At 33.5% G+C, this 27637-nt stretch overlaps 1 protein-coding gene across 11 annotated transcripts; it reads right to left on the bottom strand.

The window, feature by feature from the left end:
* Positions 1–148: 148 nt before the first annotated feature.
* LOC128224033 (uncharacterized) lies at positions 149–27563 on the bottom strand. 11 transcript variants are annotated; one of them, XM_052933635.1, is made up of 19 exons: positions 27455–27563; positions 25115–25281; positions 23407–23551; positions 22917–22998; positions 20435–20574; positions 18548–18632; positions 17726–17746; positions 14999–15016; positions 14600–14650; positions 13355–13443; positions 12816–12863; positions 9982–10047; positions 8956–9089; positions 8069–8269; positions 7109–7249; positions 6093–6146; positions 4361–4512; positions 3145–3382; positions 149–2713 (listed from the first exon to the last, which is right to left on the bottom strand). In XM_052933635.1, the coding sequence occupies exons 2-19, from the start codon at positions 25254–25256 to the stop codon at positions 1317–1319; spliced, it is 3204 nt and encodes a 1067-aa protein (XP_052789595.1). In that variant the 5' UTR covers positions 25257–25281; positions 27455–27563; the 3' UTR covers positions 149–1316. The 11 variants fall into 11 exon arrangements, with proteins under 11 accessions (XP_052789595.1, XP_052789593.1, XP_052789596.1 ...); XM_052933633.1 differs by lacking the exons at positions 12816–12863; positions 14999–15016 and adding an exon at positions 11736–11831; XM_052933636.1 differs by lacking the exons at positions 6093–6146; positions 12816–12863 and adding an exon at positions 11736–11831.
* Positions 27564–27637: the final 74 nt, after the last annotated feature.

A 27637-nucleotide genomic window follows, 5' to 3' on the forward strand; every position in this document is an offset into this window, starting at 1 on the left:
ATTATACTTATGTTACTATGTTTGATATATTTTAATTATGTTCATGGGCTTATTAGAATTCTTTGTTCTGAACTATGTTATTTAAAGTCATACATGTATGTTAACTAAAAAGTACGAATTATTTTAGGTGGAAAAATGTAAAACTGTGTTACACAAACAAATTTATTACAGTATTGTAATCAGTATCAACAAAAATGAATGAGATGAAATTTCAGGTACAAGTATGGTAGCATAGTACATAATGCTTACAAAGTGAAATGTATGTAATTAAAACCAATAAAACAAATATTGAAGGTGCTCTTTCCTGTTAAATTTGGTAAGGCATTTAAACAAAAAATTACAATGGTAAGTTTTCATTGGAGGATTGCAAACAAGATATAATCCCCAAAGTTATTTTCCAATGTGGCATATATTATTCATTACATTTTGAAGAAACAGCCTTTAAAACTCTATTGAAATGGAACAATTTTAAGCTGTATTTTACAAAAATATATTTACTATGATTATCTGGCAGTGTGTTATATAAACAAATAACATAACTCAATTTAAAAAATAGATATAATAATGATCACAAACATTAAATCTGAGGGAGATTCCCTTTAATAATATACTGTCATGATAAACTACAAAATTCATAACAGCACTGACAACATTGCATTATCCCATTTATAACAATAACTCTATTACACATCACTAATACTTCATGTATTGTCAGGTTTTGACTAATGCAATTTAACTCTATCTAAAATGTCTTCAAAATATTTCATATTGAAATTGGAAATTTAATTTTACATTTATCACAAACATTGATTTACTTGTAATATACATATACATGTAATTGGAGCATGATTATATCATGAAAAAGCATTTAATATCTCAAAGCATGACTTCAAAATTAAAATCCAAGGTGATCATCATACATGTACCGTTACTTAGTTGGTTTGATCTCTACAAAATACAAATTCATTTTCCATTATCTGATTCAATGTTTAACACTTTCATTGAAAATTATGTGCATCCTATCCATTTTGATAATGCACAATCAAAATGTACAGATACATAAATTGCATCTTATTTATAGTTATTAATAAGGCCTCGTGTGCATGTATTTAAATTTAACAAAGAAAACAAGAAATCCATTCAACAAATTTATCACAGACAAAATTAAATGCTGACAAAAATCCTGACTATAGGTAAACTTTTGTATAAAATCTAACAGCAACCTTAGAATCTAACATTGCAACTTAACAATTATCACAAAAGGCTGTTATAAATTTATAAATATAGCAATTATTAACATCGAAAAAATTTATAATTCAAAATGTTTCATTTAACTTTCTTTCAGGTTGGTCCTCACTCTCTTTGTCAAGTTTTTTATATTCCTGTCTCAGGTCATCTTTAAAACCCTCATGGTCTCCCCCATCCTCGGTCATGTCAGGAATTTCCTTTTCAGAATCCCCTTCTAATATTGGAATTTCAGCGCTCCCTACCACTCCAGTCCAATCCACAAACACTTCCAGTTCAGAAGTTTTTTCCGAGACATCAGACATTGCAGGCATATGGGAGGTCTGAGACACCGCTGGCTCTATCATTGGGCTTGACATTTCCGACTGAGCTGGCTCAGAAACAGTTCTATTGGCAAGACTGCTGCCCTGAACAGAGAAAGTTTTATCTTGATTTGACTCATTAATAACTTCAGCATCTGTTTTAGTTTCAGCAGTATCATTATCAACTTCAGGAGTTTCATTTTCTTCTTCATGCTCAGACTCCTCTACAATTGTCTCATTCTTAGGCTCAGCAAGCTTTGTCCCAATTGTAGCATTCTCAGATAGATCATCAAACTTTGCAGGAATGTCAATATTTTGGAAAGTGTCTATTTGTCTATTCAACAATCTTTTCCCGTTGGTCTTCCCTTTTGGCGGAATCTGCACAACTGTCATGTCAGAGTCAGCATTCTGCTCAGTTGGAAGAGAGTCAATTTTCCTGTTGTTAGCGCTAACATTACTGTCCTGCTTTGGTTCAGGAGAAGGAGGTGGCGGTGCTGGTGACTCTGCTTTGAGAGAATCTTCCAGTATTTTCTTAACTGCTTCACTACTATGTTCGACTGGAGTCTTATTCACATAGTTCTCATCTCTCTCAGTTTCAGTGAGTTCAGTTTCTTTACTATCTTCTTTCTCTGGACTAGGAACCTTTATTGGTTCTTTCTTCTGACCAAGCTTCTCATTTTCAATAGCTCTCTCTTCCAGTTCAGACAGTCCATGGCCAGTAGTGACAGTAGCGGGAGTTACAGTGTTTAGTGCAGGAGATTCAGGAGTTGTGGTTGGGATAGCCTCATAATCTGCCTCATTTACCTGTGGCCAAGGCTCAGGTGTAGATGCCATAGAAAGCTCTCTGGTTGGGAGAGTCTGTGAGCGAAGAAATGAGTTCTCATTCGGAAGAGCTGAGGTGTTGACAGTGTTTGCATCAGTTCTGAGAGTAGTTCCTGACATAGGCTTGGTCTCAGTACTTTCTGAAATGTCTGCTGTCCTAGGAACGCTGGTGTTGACTGTAACAGTGTTTCTGCTAGGGTCTTTCTGACCATCATCGGAGAGCTGGGGTGAGGAGGGAGGCGGAGGGACCTCTGGAATCTCGAATCTCACGCTCCGTCCCCGAGACATGGGGTGGGCCTGGTCTGTACCATCATCTGTATGGTTCTCAGGAATGGTACCCAGTCCTGGAAGATTACAGTAATATGATGATTATTGGTTGTAAATGGTCTGTTACATCTAAGGTTGATTATGTTAGGGTTTAGAGTAAATTGATGGATGATATGACTATTTGCTGTAATTAACTGACAAAGTACCGGTATTATTAAATTGTCGGTAAAGGATAAAGGATATGGCACCAGTTTATAACCATAAAAACAGAATCCCAGATAAACCAGAAATTAATGTTTTAACACTGTTTAATTTGACATTAATGATTTGTAAATACACAATGATACCAACTTTGACAATCAAGCTAGAAAAAATGATATTCATTTTTATTTTATATTTTCTTGTTTTTTTGTAAGATAAGAGGAGCATCCTAATTATGACACATAATTATATTACCATAACAGTAAGTCATGTACATTTAACATTTATTTACACATAATATACTGACCAGCATCCTGCATAATGGAACCCGGCGTATTGACCGGAGCCCTGAGTATCTGTAGTGGGGACCCTGTCTTGGGTGGCCATTCCCCAGGAGTGTTAGGTATTGAAGAGCCCGTCAGGTCCCGCCCAGAACGAGTCGGTGGGGAGGATGGGTGGTAAGTAGCAGGTGTGGTCGCAGGGGCTTTGGGTACCTTAGTAGAGAATGTTGGCGACACAGAATGGATTGCGCGGTCTGGTGTGCCCTGTAACGAAAAATGATAATATATGTGACGTTGTGTGCGAAAATGTGTCACATGGATGAAAAAGACATACTTACTGTTTTGAACTTTTGATGTAATGTACCTTATAACCAGGCAACTGTTACTTTTTTTAAATGCATTTGAAAATGAACTTTAATTAATAATTAATTATGTATATAAGTACTATCTTCGAAATAATTCACATGCCCAAAGCCTGGGACAAGTAAAATCCCCGAACAGCAAGCTAAACATTATTAACAGGCATATCAAATAAACATTGCCTGCAAAAACAAGACCCCATCATACTACAAGTAGTTGTATTTTTGCATATCTAATATAAGCAAATGTAATGATCAAACCAACATTGCTGATTTATTGGATTTTTTAGTAGAATAACTCCTAGATATAAACGACAGCGAGTGACTGAGGAGTCAGGACCATATGAAAGAAGGTTTTAGCAATGTTCCCCTTCCCCACATGCAGTTGTGGATACTGTACTTGCCTTGAAGGTATTGACCAAGATTAAATTGACCACCAGAAAATGACTGTTAGTAATTATAAAGTTGCATTACCCTAGCAGGATTTAAGGGTGCTGGTCTATTCTTCAACCCAAATGTATTGACCTCAATTCAATCAAATATACAAGTTATGGCTGTAAGTACTGGTATAGTCTGTCCTACCAGAGCATAAGTTAAGGGTACTGGTCTAGTCTTCACCTCGAAAGTATCGATCTGATATGACTGTGAGTAATGGTAAAGTTGCTCTAACCGAGCAAGAGTTACAGGTGCTGATCTACGCTTAGCCTCGAAGGTATTGACCTCCATTTAATCAATGATATAGAATATGACTGTATGTAATGGTAACATCGCCCTACATAAGCAGGAGTTATGGGTACTGGTCTATGCTTTGCTTCAAAGGTATTGACCTTGATTCAATCAATCATACAGAATATGACTTTTAGTAAAAGCAAAGTTGGCCTACCCTTGCAGAAGTTTTTGCCCTAAGCCTTGTCTCGCTGCCATGTTCACTCTGGTTTGACACCTCAGAGGGCATGTTCACCCGGATCGTGGTGCCGTGGTCAGACCCTGGCGTCTCTGTGCTTCTCACACTTGTGGGTGGTGTCGGGACGGGACCTGCAGGAACAATAAGTGTTTTTTTCTGTTATTTTGTGTATACAATGTCATGGCTTAATCAGACATTCATTTTAGTAATAAAATAACTTCAACGATTGGAATACAATACAACAAATCATGGTTATCAATTTGAAATGCATTTGGCATATTCCTTGAAACTGAAATATAATTATAGATATTAAAAATTAATTCAAGCATCAAAACATATATATTTAAATAGGGTGGATTGTAATTGACTTGAATTCAAATCATTGCTATTTACAGGGTTTTAAATATACCAATCAAAATTAAAAAGTTACGCATTTACTTTTTTTAAATCTGTGAAGTTTCTTAAATAACTATACACACTTAAAAAACCCTCACCAATCAACTAATCAAAAATATAGTTCACCACAAATGTACATAATAAAATAACTACCTAAGTACATTGACATGTTTTCCAAACCAGATAGATGATTAACAAAACCTTTATCACCATAAAAACCTACTACATATATCCTGTCCTTGCTCTAAACAATGGCAAAGCTCACTATAAAATCCTCAAAATTTGTGCCTTTACAAGTTAAAAAAAATGAACAAAAAACACCATGTGCAATGCTACTACAATGACCAGGAACAAATATTTAAAAAAATGCAATTGGAGTAAAATAAAAAAAAGCACAAATAATTATTTAAATGCCAATTATAAACATCCAATTAAATCTGATTGAAGCCACAGCATTAGTTTCAATTTAAATTTTTGGTAAGGTTTCATATAGAGAAGAAAGTTTTAAAGTGAGCTTAGCCAAAAGACTTTAACAAGAGTGTCGCAGAGCAAAACTCCAACACTCATCTGTTCTTGTTTTTGCTTAGTCAAGCATAACTCAATAATTATCTAAGCCAGAGTTATCCACTTGGCTGTAAATGTGCGTTTTGTCTCTGACAGGATGTGAAGACAAGTTTCATAGGAGTATCTTGAACACTTTCCGAGTTAGTTTTTTGCAGATCATTGCCAACACCAAGGTTATTACAATACCCCGAGTTTGTTTCTTCAAAAAACTGGCAAGCTAAAAATAACTACACAATGTCCAAGTATACCGAATGTTCTAATGTTCTATCTACATGTATCATAATAATAAATCCAATCCTGTAAATGATACCAATAAAGTCAGAGCTTGGCAAATTTCTTTGTATGTTGATAGACACTTTTTTCCTTCTGAATCCTTCACAAGATAACTTTGCCAAGCTGCCCAAATTTCACCACCACATATACACCTATGGCCCTAAATGTGTGGACAAAGATTAAAAATAAAATATCAAAATCACAGCTAGATTTTAATTTCAGGGCGTAAATATCCCATTGGTTAAAGATATACAACCATAAAATAAACTACCACTAATAAACAGGCAGTTGTGCAACAGAATTCAATAGGCAGCATTTGTTTCAAAAAGGTAAAGTTAAAAGATCGATTTACTTAATAAACATAAAAATGAGTTTTTTGAAAGACACTAATGCTTAATGGGTTTGTCCAGTGATTAAAGGCCAGAGGTGTAGATTCAGTACACGAGAGAAAATTGCTAGCATGGTGTGAGAGGTGAACCTTTTTTTGAACATCGGGAGCTACGGCGAGTGGAAGCAGAACTGAAGCCTCTACCTGCGTAGAGGACCATACATGCAAACATTATAATATAAAAGCTGGACATGCTGGCAGGGACGTAGCTAGGCTTTTTTTTGTACAGACACGTCAAAAGTCTATTCCTTTTTCACCTTCTTATTCTTCAACAGTATTGCAATTTTTAGACAGAAGTTACTTTGAATTTTAATTGCAACTGATATTATGAAGAGGCTTATGTCTGTTACACTACCTACGCCCCTTTGCTGGTTATGAGCTGAATAATTATATTCTGTAAGCTGAAATTAAAACTGCATTAGAAACATGAATAAGGCCACAATTTATTCATAATTTGTTTGGCATCACCTGGCCGAATCACACAAGTAACCGTGAACCAAGGCATATCAATTTTAGAAAACTATAAAAAAAAATGTGATTTTTGTATTGAATGACCATTTTTGTAATATTCCCTAAATATATATATAAGTTAAGCAGAAATAATATTAAAGCATTCTAAAATGGTAATAATTGGCAAGAAAATAATACACTATTACATGTCAGGCTTCAATCACTTGAACAAACTAAAGTCCCATATAACCAGATTAGCTATGCTATTGTTTATAAAATCAAGTTTATGCCAGTGTGGCTTATTGAAATATTATACTGAAGCCTGTTATCTTTAAGATATGGCAAGAAATTGGGGTCATGTTGATCTACTTTAACAGTATTTGCCATTGATGAACAAACATATGCTTATTGATAAGCTCCCAATAACATTAAGCATCACATCAAGAATAAAAACAAAGTCCAATTTTAAAACCATTCCTGTAATTATTAAATGTTTGGCATTATAATACCACTTAACACACATATATAAAGCTTACAATTAACTCAGTAACATCTTAGATCATCATATTTGCGCAAGAACATGGACTTACTTAAGGGTTTAACTGTTTATAGTGTTGTACATGTGTTTGATCTTCTATTGAACAATAATGGCTTACCAAGAGTAAAGTCAAATTCATTCTTGCGCTTGTAAGTGAAAGCCTTTGTGTGTTTGATGCCGCTGGGCAGTTCTGGAAGACCGAGGGAAATTGACGGGATCTTCGTCTGCGCCAGAACTCCTGCACTTACAGCACGATCACCTGAAGGTAGTTTGATAATTAAAATGATATCAGTAACAGAAAATTACAAAATTAAATGTAATTGCATATGGCCATACTATGGCCAAGTAAATCTAATTAAAATATCTTCTGGCTTTATGCAATTAAATCGACTAATATTTTCATAAAACCCATTCCCAACCCCAAATATCAGGCAATAGCCATGGATACTTGCTGGAATTTCCCATCGCCTTCATCGCCCAAACTGACTTTTCCCTTTACTTCATTGCTATTCCACTTTAATACCAAATATTGTTAAAGAACATTGATTAATATCAACACGTCAAAATCCATAATCCCAATAGCCAGCTTGCCTCCTGTAACTGTCAACTCCCTTGAGTTTCCCATACCCCAATTGAAAATACAGCAGCCAATTGTATGAACATTGATAACTTGTCAACTGGTTACCTTTTGGCTAGTTTCCTCATCAAAACAATTTGATTGGTTAAGAGTCATTTTGGGATAAATATTGACCAATCAATAAATACTTTGGATAACTTTGACCAAACCAAACACATAATAAGTTTTATAGAATTGATTGTTGTTAAGCAAACTTTAATTTCCAAAATCTTTAAATGTGTTACAGACTGGTAAGGGCCTATTATATTTGTCCTTGAGTTCATCATTTTGAGCACAGTTTCCGCATGATACTCCTCCGGGTAATTTATATCCATAGCCCCCCGAGAGCCAGCAAAGCCAGCAATGCCCCCCTGTACAGGCTGAAGCACCAAAGTACCTGTCTCCCCTAGAAATGTTTGTTGTTCCATTGTACCATAATTTCAAAGAACTAAAAAAACATACCCCCGATAGCTGGCAAGGGCCTCCTGTATTTGCTGAACTCCCTTGGGGCCCCCATACCCCCAAAGTACAGGTCCTTAAGGGAGCCGTAGGGGCTTGTAGGGCGCTGTAGATCCTCATCAAACTCCTCATCCATCACATCATCGTCGAGGTAAAACACAGGCTTGGTCTCCATGAGGTGAGGCTGCCGGACATTCTTGTTGCCTGGAAGTTAAGTTTATACCAGATGAATTTAATATGATTTTATAAGTTGAAAGATTCTGAAATTTATGCTCAAGTAAGTCTTACTTAAGTTTACTAACTTGTACAGACCATACAAAATGATTTTCCCCATGCAAACAGAGACCTTTTCTTGACCAACCTCCATAAAGGTTAAGTTTTATTTCCCTCTTCAAACTGAGGCAGCAGGGATTTCCTAGCTAATTATAGTAAAATTCTGAATTTAGGTTCAGACTGGCAATGAAACATTTGTCAAAGCTTTTAAAGTAACAGACAAGACTTTAATGATATACCTCCATGCAGCTGAAGTTTTATTTCTGGTGAAGAAGGTCCTGACTGGCCAATGAAATATTGGTGTTTCACTATTCAAACTGAGGCAGCAGGGATTTTCAAGCTACCTATAGTAACAGGCAACACTTCTATGACTTACCTTCATACAGGTTTAGTTTCATCTGCTGATGAATTTAGGTCCAGACTAGCCTTTGAAATATTTGTCAAAGCTTTTAAAGAGGCAGACAAAACTTTATTTCCTACCTTCATGCAGCTGAAGTTCTTTCTGGTGAAGAAGGTCCTGACTAGCCAAGGAAATGTTGGGGTGTTTCCTTGTTCCAACTGAGGTAGCTAGGATTTGCTAGATATGATTAGTAACAGGCGACACAATTATGACCTACCTTCATGCAGGTTAAGTTTCTTCTGCTGGAGAAGGTCCTGGCTGGCCAATGACATGTTGGTGTTTCCCCGGTCAAGCTGAGGTGGCATGAATCTCCGGATTATCTCCCTTATGCGCTCTCTGGACATCAGGTCACTAGCAGGGGAAAGATTTATCTATTATAATGTATATGCATAGAAAATGCTGTGAATCATTATAAAAAGAAAAAAAAAACTAGCATTTCTACAGCAAACTGATCTTGTTTAGATTTCTGTGTAACTCATTTTCTAAAATCTGTATCAACCATAAATACATAGACAAATCAAGAAGGTTCACTTTTTAATGTGTCAAAGTGATATTTGTTTGATCAATTTATTCACAGGAAATCTCTTTCAGCTGGCTTACACTAATTTCTACACCATTGACTTAAAGACTAGATTTCTAAGGCCTAAAAAAACAATACATTTGGTTCCGGCTACCCGACCCTACCTACGTAATAGGCGCCGACCCTACCATTTTGATAGTCAGTTTGAAAAAAAAATGAAAAACTAAAAAAAAAAAAAAAAAATCTTTTTTGGGGTTTTGCTTTTCAATATGTAGTTTAAAACCTTAATTGCTTATATAGAAGATAACTTTAATACCATTCTCCAATGATGAAAATGACATTCATATATAAAGCCTAATAAAAAAAATAAAAAGCCTACCTACCCTACCTATTTTTGAAAAGGATGTAACCCTAACCAAACAATTTTTTTTTTAGGCCTAGGTACATGAGGATTTTATAATTTGTTTTCCGACTTGATAAAATTCGGAAACGTCCTTGTGCATAAAGGCTTTAATAAAACTAAAAACAGAATTTAACCAAATCACAAATGATGCAATACACAGTAAGCTATTTAAACTGACCGCAATGTATACATTGGGAGATACATGAATTTTTTTGAGGATATGCATATGTCAGCCAACTTTTACCCTGGGAACAAAAAATATTAAAATTTTGCAAAACAACCAGTTGTACAAGCATTGACTGTGATAATGGATGGGTTACCTCTGTCGCGTGTTTTCTAGGACCTGAACCAGGATATCTCGGGGAAGGTCTAGCAGCTCACTGATGCTACAACACACAAACAACACACAAGTCTAGCATAATTTTATACACACTGGAAAACATACACAAAAATGTAAAAGATGAAAATTTGGAGTACTGTAGATTTACTGAGGGTTCTATATTCATGATTTTTTTTTAAATTTATCAAGAGGCTAATATGAAACCTAGCATAAATTCTATTTACCTATGTTTGCCTATCATTAAAAGTAATGGTGTCAAAAATTTTAAAACTTGACAATTTTAAATTGGTCAAAATTAAAAATAATGCAAAATAAAGACCTCAAGAAATAAGAGCATTCTACTTTACTTACTAAGTCACGAAATATTGATTTGTCTAAATATAAAATACTTCAACTGTTACTGGAAATTATGCTTTCTGATATTTCATTATTATGAGTATTTAAAAAGATACTGAAAAATATTAAAACTAACATAAAGCTTGTTATTATATTTAACCAAACGTATATGTTATCAGGTGAAATAAAAGGCAAATATATCCATGGTCATAAAAAATTCCAATCATTTTTTTAATGTACATGTAATTATCAATACATCATCCACGATGTGCAATATCTTCATACCAAATTACATGCAGATGCAATATGAATATTTAAATAGCATTCATTTCTGTCCGGCTGAAAAAGGATCATTAATTTGAATGTACATGCTCAGGATTTTATTATTTTCCTGCCATATGTTTTCTATTGTGTTTTTTTAATTTGGCAGTAAGAATTTTTTCATCATAAAAACAAACCTTTTCTTCTAAAAACTAAATACATCACTTTTCAGACAAGATAAAATTCAAATGAATTTTTAATGAAACCTCATAATTCAAAATACTTTTACAAGATATGCTAAAATTACTGAAAATGTATAAAAAAAAAAAATGTTTAATTTCTTAAAAATAACTTCAACTAAAATCAAATCAATAAAAATTGAACATGCAACATTTTCTATTATAATTAAATCAATTTGAATTTATATAAAAATGTAAAATGATGAAACCAAACTTGATCACAAGGTAATTGAACACAAATGGATGTAAATGTATCTACACAGAATATTATTCCAAATACATGCTATAATTGATTTCATCCGGTGAACTTACTACATAAAGTTACATAAAATATAAATGTATACTAATGATAATATAATGACAGAAATTGTGAAACAGAAGTAAGGAAGAATCTCTTTTCAAGATACATGGGCCTGAAAACTAAGGGAAGTAATCTGTGGTCTGTGACATTACCTGTGATACATTGTTAAACCTCGTCTAAAAATTAGCAAAAGTAAATTGAACAATAATTAAACAATTCAACTGTAATGACTATATATATATATATATATACATTTAACATCATAAAATTAATTACGGAAAAGCATCAAACTGAGCAAATATTTAAGCCAGAATTATGATAAGCCTTGCAGCATGAAATTATGCATATGATCACTAGTAACATGACCAGTGTGTACTAAGTTTCATGTGAATTCAGTCATCCGAAGTACATAAAGTGATAAAGTTACAGCTGGGCATGATGCAAATCCAAACTTTTTTGAAGCTAGCATTTATTTTGGAAAGCCAAAAGTAGCGATGACACATCAGAAATATAAAACAGGCGGGAACGATGCTTGCACTCTTTCAGCTAGCATTTGTTTAAACATGCAAATCATCACATCAGAAGTAGCGAGGATACCTCAGATAAATATTACGCCCGGGCGTGACCCATCCACTGAGTCTAGACGGGACGGGAACGCTTATCCGACCCTTGCTCTGTGTTTGTGTTCTTAAACTAAACAGTTCAACATTGACAGCATCTCGCACATTAACTCCTAAAACAGCCCTAAAGAGAGAAGCAGCAGCCATCAGCAGCCAGAGGTCATATTGAGGCATCAGCTATGGTCAATACCATTTTATGAAGAAATGTCTGAGCTTGATAGTTTGAAGTTTTACTTGATCAGCATTTAAAGACTGAAATTGGCTAATATATTGTTTGTTTCAAGTTTACTTACTTACCCTGGTTTTTTCAACAGACCCCTGTTTTTTATTGCTGTTCAGTCAAAACATTTCGGACAATCAAGTCTTTTATCTTTTAAGTTCATCGTTTTAATAAGTTCTTGCTTATGCAACTTTATCTTTTTGTCCCAATACAAGTTTCTTAATGCATATGTGTAATATGATTATTAGCTCTTAACATTTAAGTACCGTTGTTTTTTTTAAATGTAGAATCGAATAAAAACTGAAGAAATGTAAAGAAGACATACTTGGATAATTTTGGCAAATGCCTACATTGCTCTGTTATTTACATGTAAATGCATGCATGCATGACAAAGTAATTCAAATTACATATTAATATTATTATTATTATTAAATTGATAATTGGCATGCTGACATGCAAATGTTAATATACTTATTTTTTAATCTGTTTGTAATAAGAATATCAACAAAGTGTGCAGTAATATTGATTCCATCCCCCATTAATAAAACTAAAAAATTGGTTGCTCCATCAATACTATATTACGAATACACTTTTTTGATTTGGTCTGGGCGTACAATGGTTATTGGTCCTAGCTTTGGTGTTTTATTTTAAAATATGTATGATTGGACAGTACATTAGTATATCTGAGTGAAAAAATATATCATACGATTCAAATGTTGAATATTTCATTAATTTCTGTAAAATACAGTCATTGTAGAAATTTATACTGCACCTTTTGATGATATTATTTTAATACCAGAATGTTATATGGTAATTTGTATGCAGTTCAAAGTATACCCTTCGTTGTCATCACTATAGTAAGTGTGACTTGAATATGACCGTGAGCTAAAATGTTGCAAAACATGTTACAGCTATGGAGACCAAGAGAGCAGCAGAGCTAACGCAAATGCTCACTTGTCTTTTTCTTGGAGTAAGGGGCACAACTCAACAATTACTAAAGCAAGAGTTATGGGCTTTGATATACATGTGTGTGTTTTATCTCTTGCAACATGTGACCAAAGTTTCGTTTAAATATCTGTAACAGTTTGAGAGTTATGTGCCAAGGTTAAGTTTTGGCACAATGCTGCCGCCAAAGATGACACAAAGTCAATGACAATATCTGAACTTTATTTCTTTGAAAAACAGATGGGCTAAAAGTACATTAGAAGTTAAATAGAAATTCAGAAGGCAATTCTTATAATGTATAAAGTTGAAAACAAATTAGCTTCGTGAGAAACCTATAAAATAAGCATTTCTTAAAAAAGAATAGTGAACTGATAACCAAGTAATCAACAGTTTAAACAAGTTAACACCCCTACTTATTTTAATAAACCTACCCTTCTTGGTCAAACTCCATTTTGGAAGAGGCCATTGCTGTTCTGGGGGTCATTGTGTATGGTCTGGGAGACTTCAGGGCCCTCTTTTTCTGAAAAAAATATTCTTACGGTAATTAAATGTTTGCAGTCCTGGAAGACCACCTTTCAAGATAGAATGATAATTTGTTCTGTTGTTTTGGGTATATTAGTACAAAGAAACTTATTCTAGTTTATTAAGAAAATTATTCAATAAACTAGGATATACATGCAAAGTCCTCAATTGAGGTATTCTATTATTTTACCAAAATAAAGAGTATTTAGTCATAAAATTAAACCAAAATTACATTTTTAGAAAATACTCCAAACCACAAAATTAGTACAATATATACCGGTTCCAATATACATTACAAAATTAATTTAAGCTGAAAAGCATTACTGTTCTATTTTCTTAAGTCCAAAAGTTAGCTAAAAAGTTACTGGAGTTATAAACTTATCTAAAAAGTAAAAAAAGATGTACACAAATTAAAGCAGAAAAAATTATCTTTTTAAATAAAATTAGAAAGAAAGATTTATAGCAATAACTAAACACGCCATCAATGTAAAAGATTAATTCATTATGCAAACCACTAAATGCATTTCTGAATAAGCTATTCACCTAAGTCTTTACAGGCCTGAGCTTAATTTTTAAAAAACAAAGCGAACTACAAACATTAGTACCGTTTGATCAAATAGAAAATCCATATAAACACCACACCTTTAAGTTACAAATGAAACCATGCTCTAACATCACCCAGGTTAGAGATAGAAACCCTCCATCATCAAGCAACTCAAGTTTGGTCATAGAAAAAACACCCTTCAGCCCTTTTCCCAGATACTGTTTCTAACTGTTTTTTCACCAAAATCGCTACAAGGACTATCCATTTCCAGATAGTTTGAATCTTGATTCATTCTTTTGAATCAGTAGCAGAACTATCCATGAGAGACTTAGCAGTGTAAACAGTTGATATCCACAAGGAGGACTATACATTGTAATTATGCTTCTAAACTGTAACCAAAACTTGACCTGAGATGACAACACAGGCTATTCAGTTAAGTTTTTTTCTTTTAATTACTTAAGATACACATGCAATAATGAGGACATGCACTTTCATTTTAAGTATTAATTTTTGTACCTTAGGAAGAATTATTAGTCATATTTTTGTTTTAAAATCTAGTTCTTATACTCAAACTTAAATTGCTCAATGACTGGTTCCCTGGGGATTTTACCCGTGATCTAGGACTGTTGTAAGCCTGGTACCGATGGTTCTCGTTTAAAGGCTGTTGTGAAAAATGTGCAAAATTCAAACAGGGGTGAAAATACACTCGTAAAAATTAGTGATTTATATAAGTATCAAGGAAATTTTTGAGATATTAAATGATAGCATTATGTATATAAAACATTTATGATATATATATAAAAAATAATTTAGAAAAAAAATTATGGAATCATTCAAACAAATAATACTAACCAAAAATAAGGCAGGAGATGATATATTAATGGCAATTGTGAAAAGTACAGCCTCTAAAGCATAACAGTGATTTGTGAGAAAGGTTATCAAATAAACCTGCTGTTAATTTACTTAGGTAGGAATTAAATGGGTAATTAATTGTCATCAAATACTGTACCCCTATGGTTGGTTTAGGCTGCATAAAAAATCCATTTTTTATATAGATATCATTTATCTATATTTAATTGCAACACATTTTTCCATAGTAAACTTCATTAAAACTTCCACGGATTAAAATGTGAAATATCAATTTGATTCAATGATGTATGTAAATGCTAAATAAAGACAACTACAACTACCAGGTAAAACTAATATCATAAATAGTTCTATATAGAAACATTCAACATAAGCGATGAGAAAAAAGACTTGCAGAAATATATATAAATCAATTAGAAATTACTATTACATTTCCATAATGTAGATCAACAAAAACAAATCACAGCACAGTGCCTTTACCCCAGAACAAACTAAAGGAACTCAAATATGGACAGAGACTGAAATATGGCTAGAACCACACACATGATGGTGATACAGTTGTGCAGTAAGACATACCTCCCAAACATAAAACTCCTTTAAACATTTATATAAATAACAGTAAGTAATACTACAGTAAAATTGTTAAATCACTGACACAAACAGTTATCATATTAAAAAAGAGACAGGAAAAAACAAGTACACAAAAAACTAAACCTATATTTACAAAAGTAGATGCATGAATATCAGTGATTTTTTTGGTGCAATTTACTGCCTTCAAAAGGCTGTTTACCCTTGCCAAAAATTGTTCATTTTCCCAAAATGATATAATTTTTTCCCGATTTGATAATTGCAGATTACATTAATGAATAAAAAAAGCAATGAATTTCTTGAAATATAAACAAGATATTGACAAGACTTACTCTTTCACAGCAAAATGTATGCATAAAATAGTTAGAACACGTATATTTTCCATTAAATTTGCTATTTGGGCCTGATTTTGTATTTTTCCCTATGTCGACTTTTTTCCCAATTTGAAAGGCACAGGTGGTAAAAATTGTTCCAAAAAAAATCACTGAATATTGATGTCTTCAAATTTCTGTAACTTATAACTTTCTTATTCTTTTGTACCACACTGTAAATATCCTATTTTCCGACCAAAACCAATAATGAAGCATTTCAAATTGCATGATGATATACCAACATGTGCATGAGGAATGTTTATCAGGGTTTGATCCCCAGACCATGCATGTGTGAGTTTGGTTCATGTTCATCAAGTTGGACAAGTGGCTTTTCTCCAGGTCACTATGAACTCCCCAAAAAACCAAGACAACGCTTATGAACCAACAAGAGCGACTTAGTATAAGTTAATATAATTTCATCATGTTATCACAATCATGTAAAATAAATATAATTATATAATAAATAATATTGATATTTTGGATCAATCAAATCAACTACAAGAGTCAGCGTTCCAAAGCACCAAATCTAAGAAAATAAGCTAGAATATACAAGCATTGAAAAATCCCCTACAAGAGAAAGGAAAGCTTTCTTTCACATTTTTACTCAGCTCCTTAAATGCCCCTCGATGATTTTGGAGCGAGAATGTCCACCACTCATATCATGTATACCTTCAAATTTTCTCTCATGCTTTCTTATGTTAACATCATGTTATGGGTGCACAACTTGATAAGTTTGATACTGATTTGACCACTTGTGAGGAAAGGCTTTGACTAAGAGAATTAAGTGACGTATAATTTTATGATATATATACAATAAAAAAATAACCAATAACATATGGTTCTCATTTACATAGTGTTATGATGTTAATGTCAAAACACATCCTATTTGTTAAAGATACAATCCAGGGGCCCGTTTCAATAATATATATAGTAATAAACCCTAAGCAGCTTTGGAGTACTTGGGGACACCCGTAAAATTAAGGGAGGAATCTAGACATCAATTGTTATGATACTGAAATGCAATTTATGCCTAAACCAAGGGTGCATCTGGAAATTTAAGATTTCTATTAAGGATCTATTGAAACAGGGGCCCTGTTCCCCAACCATACTAATTAGACTATTCCTGATTATACATGTACATATATTACAAGTGAGATAGATAAATACATATATACTTATTAACATAATCAAACAATTATGACAAAGTTCAGGATTATTAAGAGTACATGGATATATCCAGAATACACAGATAAACACTCTAAGAATTGTTTGTATTTGCTCTGGAACCTTTCACATCTATTAAAATACCATTATTTATAAACTCTATTTTCCCAAGAGATTTGCAGGGCCAGAGCCAGAGTTATTTTCAGACTCTCGCCCTTAAAGGACAAATATGGTACTCGAAAACAGCATACTTGAAACGTGGTAGATATAAAGAGTGTTAGTTGGTAGTTTACAAAATATTATGTAAACCACTAAAGAAATTAAAGATTGTTAGAATGTACTTAACCAAAATAAATGGTTATGCAACTGTGCGGCATCAAACCATTTATTTTTGTAAGTACATACTAACAACCTTTAAAAATTACTGGTAAAAAGAGTAAAAGAACTAAAACAATTTACTGTCCCTCAATACAATCTACTGTACGCAGGCAATAATTTAAATCATTTTCTACATACTATCCATCATAAACTTGTTAATGATACAAACATCAAGTAAAAATGATTATTTTAATAGTGATATCTTTCTTTAATGTGGATGAGATATTATTCAAGTCAAGAAATTTAAATATGGTCTCTGTGATTGCCATAGAAGTCTAGAACTAAACACAAGTACAGAAGGGGAAGATTCTGGACAGAGACAAAATGTGAAAGGTTTTGACAGCGCATGAGATCATTCTGTATTCTACCTTCATAACTGGAAAGTCATCCTGTGAAATGAAGTTGTTAGTTTTAAATAGCTAAACATCATATTCCATGTAAGTAGTAGTTAAAACTTCTGCATAAATTTGTATTCTTTTGACATATTAACAATAATTGTTTTTTAATCACATAATACTGGAACCCATATCAACATTTGATTTTGTACAAGCATTGGAACAGATTCAGACTTTTTATGAAGTCAGAAATATTAATGCAAAGATTGATTGTAAATTATTTCTAGTTTAATTTTAAATCTTACCTTAAAAAGACATTTTTTGTTTGTTTCAAGAAAACAATTAAGAATCAGTTTGCACAAAATGGAAATAAGCTTTATAAAAGCTTGTTAATGACACTGGTTATATATAAGCAATATTTAAAGAATTCCAATCAATATTCAAGAAAATGGTATTGCTATGACACGCCTGTATTTCTGTGAAGGCCTTGTGACAAGAGAAAGAGATTATAATATGAGTGACTCAAGTGAAGGAATTATGGCTAAATCAACAAATAATATTTTAGTTAAATAAAAAATTATCTTGAATTTCACAAACATTCCAATAATTATCCTGTCTTTTTTTTTCGTTCTAAAGAAAAACGAACCCTTCCAAAACTAAATTCTGTCCTGTAATATTTATACAAAAATGTCTAACTGTTCAGTTGATAGTACTCAAACTTTTAAAACAGCCCTGCATTTGAAATCTAGTCACTATGTCTTGACAAAATATGTTCGTATCTCCTTAAAAAATCATACAAATAGCCAATGTTGCATTAATTTCAGTCCTTAAAGATATCGTCCTGTGATTACATACCCTTGCAGTGAGACGGGCGTGTTCTAACTCCTTCGGAACCATGCTCTCGGTGAGGTCCTTGATTCCCGCCTTGCTCTTCACCACACTGCAGAAAAGATTGATTTTATTGCATTCTACCTTCAATCAATCTTTAAATTACCATTAATAGTCAGGATTATAATGTGGACAAAAGGCTCATTTAAATGGAAAAGCATTTTTTCAGTTGTCAACATTTTCATCAATGACCAAGCTTGACTAAAAGATAAATTTAAATGTAATTTTGTTCTTCTATTTCACCACTGTGGCATGCTGTAGAAAACAGATGCACACATTTTTAATAGTTATCCATTAGGCAAAAAAAAAAATGTTCTTGTTTCTGGTCACGGGCCTCAAAATCCTAAGGGTCGGTAGGTAGGAATATTTTCTTTTTTTCTTTTAATAAACCTTTTGATCGGAATGTTGAATGTATTGTCTGCAAGCATTAGCACAGTACTATAAGCTCCCTTGAATAGGATCAAATGACTTAAGACTTGTTTGTAAAATTATCCAATTTACTACGATGTAGAACCTATAAATAGCGGGGAAATACCTTTCCTTACTAAAAATAGCAACATCTGGCTACCGAAATATGTTAGATGTTTGTAGCGATCTGTTACGAAGACTGGCGATATATTTCAATGTTATCGAAGTTGTTCCTGTAAGTGTTGAGTTAAAAAGGATGCATGTTTTATTTATATTATGTAATCCGATGCATCCTTGTCAAAATCCAATATGCAATGACATTTTTCTCACTTTTACTTTCAGTTTCATTTTCACCTTAGGATTCTCCCGGAAGTAAACAGAAACATTCAGCGTTCCTATTGCCAATATCCCTTTATTGTTCCTTTATGAAAATGGCAGAGCAATCAACATGTTATGTAATAGAACTTAACTGTAGATAGACCAGGATTTACGTCAAATAGTTCTCCTTTCACTTTCATTAAAATTGACAGGAATATGTAAAAGCACCTGTTCATGCGCTTTTTGGACCATGTGCATGTGCAGAAGAGCTAGACAAAAATTGTTTATTATTTTTACGCATTTACAAACTTATCAGATTTATCTTTTATTTTTAGCTAATAGGTGAAATTAAATTAAATAACATTTCAATTTTTGATATAGAAACATTGTTGTTCATAGTTAGCTAAAACTGCCGAAGGTATCCATTTAGATAATGGCGGAGTTATTCACGACATTGAGTTTGACTGCTGTTAAAGGACAGGGTTGTTCACTTTTCACTTCGGACGTTAATTGCTATTGACATGTGTTTACTTTAAGGATACTTTAATTGAATAAACAACCATTCAGCACATGGTTTGCGGCCCCATTGATCTTCAGTTTTAGGGCTAACGACTCTTAAACTGAAATTCTCTCGGCTCAAAGGTGACACATTACTTGCGAACTTTGGGTCATTGATGATATCTCACGAGAGGTAGGGTCCATTGAAAGCCCTGTTTAAATATCCTTGTCGGATAGCATGGTTTATTTTTCGTATCCAGTACCGTTCTCCCGGGACTCGGGTCTACAAAAATTGATTTTGGGGCCAAAAAAAAGTATGGTCGGGGGTAAAAAGTACGGTCGATCGGGTGACCAGAAACAAGAACTTTTTTTTGGGGGGGGGGGCCTTAGGGTCTGCATTCAATATTATTAGATCATGGATACCTGCCTTGTTCTATGCAAACTGCTTGTTCTATGCAAACTACAAAGAAAGTAGGCAAAAACTGTCAATCTTTAGCCACTATTAATATTCCTATATTAGTCAGAGTGCATTTTTATTCATGTCTTCTCCTTACAGTTGGGAATCTGCATGTAATACTACTTCAAAAGTTTCATCAGACATAACCAAAAGTGTACCAATAATACCAATACCTCTTGCTGTCTGACTGGGCAAGCCAGTGTTTCTTCTGTCTCTTCTTCTTCTGGTTTGGCACCCACATGAAGTAAGACTTGGGCACAAATGTGTCATCCCATGTGCCTTGCAAATCCTCTGGGTCAAAAACTTCTTGAACCTGGATTAGATAAAGTTTTAATTGGGCTTTGACATCATTTCATGTGTAAGAACCAATATATTCACATGGCACGAATAAACAATTTATCAAAATGCATTTAACATGATCCAGAACTATAAGATCACTCAATTTCTCATTATGTAAGGGGCATAACTCCATTTCTCATTGTGTAAGGGGCATACCTCCATTTCTCATAATGTAAGAGGCATAACTCCATTTCTCATTATGTAAGGGGCATAACTCCATTTCTCATAATGTAAGAGGCATAACTCCATTTCTCAATACATAAGGGGCATAACTCCATTTCTCATTATGTAAGGGGCATAACTCCATTTCTCATAATGTAAGGGGCATAACTCCATTCCACATTCTGTAAGAGGCATAATTCTATTTCTCATTATGTCAGGGGCATAACTCAATTTCTCATAATGCAAGGAGCATAATTCAAAAAAAACTTTAGGAAGAGTCGTGGTTCTCATAGACATGTGTATATGCTCACAATGAGCATGTACATCAAGTTTGATTTGATAATTGACCTTACGCCAGGAATTTGATTGACGGGTCAATTGACCAATCAGATAGCCGCGCTGATAAGCCCGCATCGGCTTTGTTACTATCCGCCATTTTGTCCGACAAACAAGTTATATCCGTCAATAGTCTTCAATGTTTTTTTCCGCTGTAAAAATTGTTAAAAGATGCATTTATGGAACCTGCAACACTGACAGCAGATACACTGAAAGACTTGAGAACAATATAAAGTGTGTTAAATATTAATTTTAAAATGATATAACATGTATATTGAAGTTGATGTTTTATATTTTATAAGAGCATTTAGCTGCAAACCATAAGCAACTAGCTTACTACCTTCAAGGTCGATCATTATAGTCTAAACGACGTTCTCAATACCTCAATTCTTGTTGGTCATATATATTGACGCCCTAAAATAAATCTAAAATTATATTGCATACAGCCCATGGCATCTCATTACCCTTTTAAGGGTGAAAACATTTCTGTATTGTGAAATAACACGTGTTTATGCAAACATTGCAATACTCTGTTATACTGTGCATGATTATGATTATACCTTTCAACAAGCCACACTGACTCAGGAATTACGTAACAACAATTTAACCAAAAACAATCTCTGTTACATGTCGAACAGTCAAACCATTAGTTTATAGTTATCCCGCTGGTTTACCACGGCCGAAAGTATCTTCTTTGACGACTCCTCTTGTTTCTGGATAGCTAGACAGGCTTTCGTACTAAGGGTTGACGCTAAACATTTGGTATGGCCTAAGATTGTTCAAACGAGCAGTTTTATTTATGACGGTATTTATAGCCAGAGGAAAATATACATTTAAATGTATGCATCCATCGTTCCTGAATGGTTAACATTTTAATTTAAAAGTAATGACACAATTGTATCTGTAAATACAGATATATCGATCTTAAAAAAAAAAAAATAATATTCACTTATTGTACAGCGTCCTTTATTTCAAGAGAGAAGATTCCAATAGTCTTAAATGGTTATTATACTTACGATAAATGAAAAAAAAATACCCTTGCTGACACTTGCAGTGGGTGTCTAGTAGGCGTTTTTTCAAAGTGTCAACTTCCAGATTAACTACATGGCAAGGATCAGATTTCCGCTGCCTCGGGTGTACTTCACCTTGAATCAGGACCGAATTTTCACTCCCCTCAAATACTTGTATTTCTCTAATGTAGCTTCCGGATCAAAGAGCAGAAGCTTTCTGTTTTTTCTTTAGCAATATTTGTTCTTTTACGTATTCTAAGCTGATATTGTCAGGAATATCCCGGAGACCGAGACACCTTTGTTTATCTGCCACCTTTGGTCAGTGTCGGACACAAGCAGAGTAACTTCCCCTGATTATCGGGGGCGTGGCCTATTGAGCCATTGCGTAAGGTCAAGGACAGACTCTGAGTTATGACAAACAATAAAGTGCTAACACCCTTAAGTGGACTAAAAGAAAACTAAATGGATGACACCTATGTCATGACAATATATCCACTTTTTTCTGCAAAATAACATCAGCACCTGACAAGCTAAAACACTCTATCTGATGATTATTTTGAAATAACTTGTAATTTTATCTCTAACCTAATGAGTCATAATAGTTCTAGACCCAAAACACATAATATATATATATATATATATTCCAGTTGTGCATTTTGCTGTTCTGGGGATGCACTGTTTTATGTAATATGTGCACAAAGTCATGGTAAGGACTCTAAGAGTTTTGCTCAAGATGCATGGTTGCTCAAGATGCAAGTCCTAAGTGGTGCACTTAAGCATATTTCAAAATGAATCACTGTATTCTCACCTCCACAACTTTAAACCGGGACTGTTGAGTCTGGATGGAGCCTGACTTTGGAGATGGCTGGGGGGCTCTTGTTACTTTTATGCTTGAGAAACAAATTGTGTAAAGTAGTGTTAGGACATTTGCAATCATGAAATAATAAAGTCTAAATATATGATAGGCAGAATCATATTTTGCAGCCTTGTTAACATAAAAGCAGTTTTTCAAAATACTTTTTTCACCTTTTCTGAATGAGTCCAGGCCCCTTGAAATTGTGAAAATAGAGACAAAATGCCAAAAATGTGAATTCACATTTCAAACCACGCAAAGACCCCTTTAAGATCTTGGGTTTATTCACTTTTCAGAGAAAATTGCATAAAATCATTTATGTACAAGCTGACTTGTAAGGAGTTGAAAACAAACACAGAAAAGAAACATTTTGAGAAGAAATATTGTTTTTAAAAAGTACTATTTTGAGCTAAAATACAAAGTTATAATTATCACTTCAAAGTACCTTTGATCTCTGATGGGTTTTTGCATACTATGGAGCATGTCCTGTCTTTCATGGGCAGGTTTCCCACTAAATTGTGCAGGATAAAGGTCCCGATTGTCGTTACCATAATCCCCCAACATGTTGTAAACTTTCATAGTAGGCAGATCTGGACATTAAGAATAAAAATGTTACTCTTTTTTAAATATGTCAAGATCATATTGAAGTACAACAATTTACATTGTATTTAAAAGTACCTGCAATGAAAACATGTTTCATCAATTCTGTCCACTGTCATTGAATGGAATTTAAATCTGAACAATACTATTTGACTTTTGAAGTTGTTAAACTTGCCAATGTTTCAAAATTGAAAACTTTGAGAAGAGCAATAATCACAACAATTTACAATGATTACAATGACAAAGTTTATTTGCTATAAGGCCGCTGGCCCATTACAATATACAGACATACAGTATAAATTTACAATCTTGTGCAACAGTACAATGAAACACATTGAAACAACTATTCAGTAATATTGATTTTTAGAATTTCATTCTTCAAGTCGAACTTTTCTTTTATTAAACGCATGGTACAAATACGTAGAGACACTTATAACTATATTAACATTAGATGATGCCATGAGTATTCTAAACTTGTTAATGCTAGGATTAACATAATATTTCTGTGGTATATATTGGGATCACAGATCCTCATAGATCATAGAAATCACAAACAGAAAGTGGTATTCATTTTCAATACATTCAAAGTGGCATACTTTGCATAATCTTCGTTCCCTTGGGATATCATTATAAATACCCTTTTCAATTTCTAAATCGTGAGAACTAGTTCTAAAAGATACATATATAAATCTAAATCTTCTGATATTTAAAACTTCTAAATATTTTTCGTATCCAAATGATGACTTGAACCCGGAATATGCGCGTAATTTTCTACTATTACTCACTTTACTATGCCAATCCTGTTTAAACATGTCATATAATCTATTCGTAAACGACTTAATAAAAATATTTCCGAACAAAATCGTAAACGACTTAATAAAAATATTTCCGAACAAACGTTTTGGTTGTCCCAAATGTAACCAAAACCTATTGATTGTAGACATACACTTAATTTTGTTACCCAGTTATTTCTACCAGGTAAGTCATCATTACACATCACAATATAGCATTTCTTAACAAATCTATAATCAGGCATTTTTAGTATTTTAAGCCAATATTTAACACAACGTTTATAAGATTCTATATACATTGGGTATCTACCACAATCCCCTTACAATTGCATTCAGTTTTTCTGAAAAAGAGATAGATTAACTGTCACCGTGGCCTAGTGGTTATGCATCTGCCTACAAAGCAGAAGGTTGTGGGTTCGATCCCTGGCCGTGTCATACTGAAAGACTTTAAAAGTTGGTACAAGTAGCTGTCTTGCCTGTCGCTCTTCATTTAAAGAATGGTGCTTGGAAAAAAGGTGAGCTCAGCACTGGTTTAACCGAGGCAAATTGTACCTGTGTATCGGTGCATTACACCGAGCACTTAAAAGAACCTTGTATCACGCCACTGTTAATACCGCACGCTGTCCATTCAGCAAAAACAAAGGACCCTGTTTGGAATAAGTGCTTGCACTTTCACCTTTTATCCTTCACCACAAGATCTAAAAAAATACCTATAAAGACACATGAAATATCAGCAGTATACACTTGAAATGTTCAACCTACCCAGTTCAATATCTGGTGGTGAGCGAAGACAGGGTTTCATCCTGGGAAAGCCCTTGTCTTGACGTATGTTGGACTGCCAACATGCTGGGTGCTGGCACATCGGCCCACAAGATGTCTCATCAACATGGAGTTGCACAGCCATTGGTTTGGGTTAAGTTAATTCAGTTCTGAAATATTTTTTATCATGGTTAGCTAGTCATTACTATTTTAATGTTGATTAAAGGCCGTCATGCAATTGAATATAATTCAAAAATTATTTTGCTGAATTGTAACAAGGCAAAGTTTTAAATAAAACTTTGTTGTATTGCAATTGCCGAATGTGTTCATTTAATCTGGAGTGAAGTCGTCAACAGTACTGTCTGGAAATTACAGTTTACCAATGTGAACATTACAATTTGCCATTTACATTATATTTTGGAACTGTTTTAAAAGACCAGTTTCAAACATTGTTAACAACATTAAATATGATTTTTCACATGCAGTGCTATCCACCAGATTTCAATTACAACTTTATTACACATTTGGTAAACCTTAATATAACAGGATGTTTTTGTGACTATCAAAAATATAGAACTCTTACAATGTTGGCAAAACAAACGAATGTTCATGTTGATTATTTATTTCCCGGGTGCAGGACGAAGTGAACCATTTCACAAGTGAACCAGTTCCTAAGTGTACCATTTCAGGACCAAGTGAACCACATATGTATTATATAGTGGCTATTGTGTGATGGCACACTGCCTGAAAGGTGATAATAACTAGTAATTATCGCCATTTGAATGCAAGGCTTCACACATTTGTTACACTGTTAAAGATGTTTATTTAGCTGTTAGAAATTGACTTTTAATGTTCATGACAATTAATATAGTAGCTATTTTATGATAGTAACATAAATACAAGAGATGCATTAATATTATGATATTTGTTACAAATCAACAAAGTAGGATGTATTGATAATATATTCTTTATAAGGATTAAATAAAAAGGTGTTTTTTTCATTTTTCTTTTCCTTTTTTCAAAACATTGGTATATATCAAAATACATAATTCTAATAAATCGAATTACGGACACTACGGACCACGGACATTACGGACCAGACATTACGGACCAGATTTAGGGACACTACGGACCATCTTCAGAAATTTACGGACCATGATTTAAACATAGATTTTTTTAATTATTCACTCATTAGTTTTTAATATGTTAATAAATACTTGAATATGAGTGCTCCGTATGACGTTATATTTTCCATATAACTGTGAAAAATCCCGTGAAATTCGAATACATCAATGGTTCAATATAAAATCTTGTGAAATTCCAAAAGGTGTATAAGACCTATGTATTTATAACAACTATGTTAAAATGATGTTTTAAACACAAGCTATTGGTTAATCAGTTTTAATCATTCCTGGAACTGAAATTTGTCGAAATTTGAAATCTATGTTAGTTATATGTTTACCAAGTTCATCATCCAATCTTGTAAGAAAACTGTCATACCTGTACCACAGCGTAGATGTTGCCAACGTTCACAACGTGTGAAAACGTGTGTTGCAATTCTTGCAAACTGATGTTTAAAACTGGCAATTTCTGGGGATTTTTCAGTTACATTAAAGATAATTGTCATACTGAGCACTCATATTCAAGTTTTTATTAACAAATTTAAGACCAATGAGTGAATAAATTAAAAAAAAAATGTTTAAAAACATTATAAATCATGGTCCGTAAGTTTCTGAAGATGGTCCGTAATGTCCCTAAATCTGGTCCGTAGTGTCCCTAAATCTGGTCCGTAATGTCTGGTCCGTAATGTCCATGGTCCGTAGTGTCCGTGACCCAATAAATCAACACTTTGATATGATTAACAATTTATTCATATTATTTATTAAATCATTTATTCTCAGGATAATTAACTCTCAAACATAATATTTCATTAAGAGAATATTCCCTATATAACATATAGATGGTTCACTTCGTCTCACCAAATGGTTCACTTAGTCCTGGTTCACTTGGGAGGTGGTTCACTTCGTCCTACATTCTTATTTCCCACCCACTAAATGGCAGTCAATAAATCTTTTGACAATTTTTTAACTTTGGCAGATTTGAGATAGGGATACATTAGAAATGTCAAAATAATAATAAAAAGTATCCCTGATCTCACATTTTTGCATGGTTAAAAACTGTAAGCTTGATTTGAAAGCAGCTACAGGCTTAGGCAAGTATTGGCTCTTGAGGTAACACTTTTTGACAGATTTGAGAATATAAGAAAATAATTTGACAAACTAGCAGTTAGAAATGCGTGACAACATAATAACATGGAGATAGAAAAACTGTTTGTTTAGTTACTTTTAAACAAATTGTAATGTGTCCATGCCCATATGGACTCCAAAACGCCTTTTCTTCCTATACGAAAATAAAATGCAAAACGGCAGCCATTTTGATACAAAATCTTGGCAACTTGCGATTCCGCAGAAAATAATAAAAAAAAAAAAATCAAAAGAATATCCTTTTATTTACTGCCAATTTTTC

This window comes from Mya arenaria, chromosome 17 (genome assembly GCF_026914265.1).
Source record: "Mya arenaria isolate MELC-2E11 chromosome 17, ASM2691426v1".
Taxonomy (NCBI): Eukaryota; Metazoa; Mollusca; class Bivalvia; order Myida; family Myidae; genus Mya; species Mya arenaria.

Excerpts from the sequence above, each read along its gene's own strand:
- LOC128224033 (XM_052933633.1), bottom strand. The coding sequence starts at position 25,256 with ATGGCTGTGCAACTCCATGTTGATGAGACATCTTGTGGGCCGATGTGC. Across the intron at positions 23,552-25,114 it reads ACCACCAGATATTGAACTGG|ATCTGCCTACTATGAAAGTT; the intron begins GTAGGTTGAACA and ends CTTAATGTCCAG. Across the intron at positions 8,270-8,955 it reads GAAACTTAACCTGCATGAAG|GCAACAAGAATGTCCGGCAG; the intron begins GTAGGTCATAAT and ends CTTAACTTCCAG.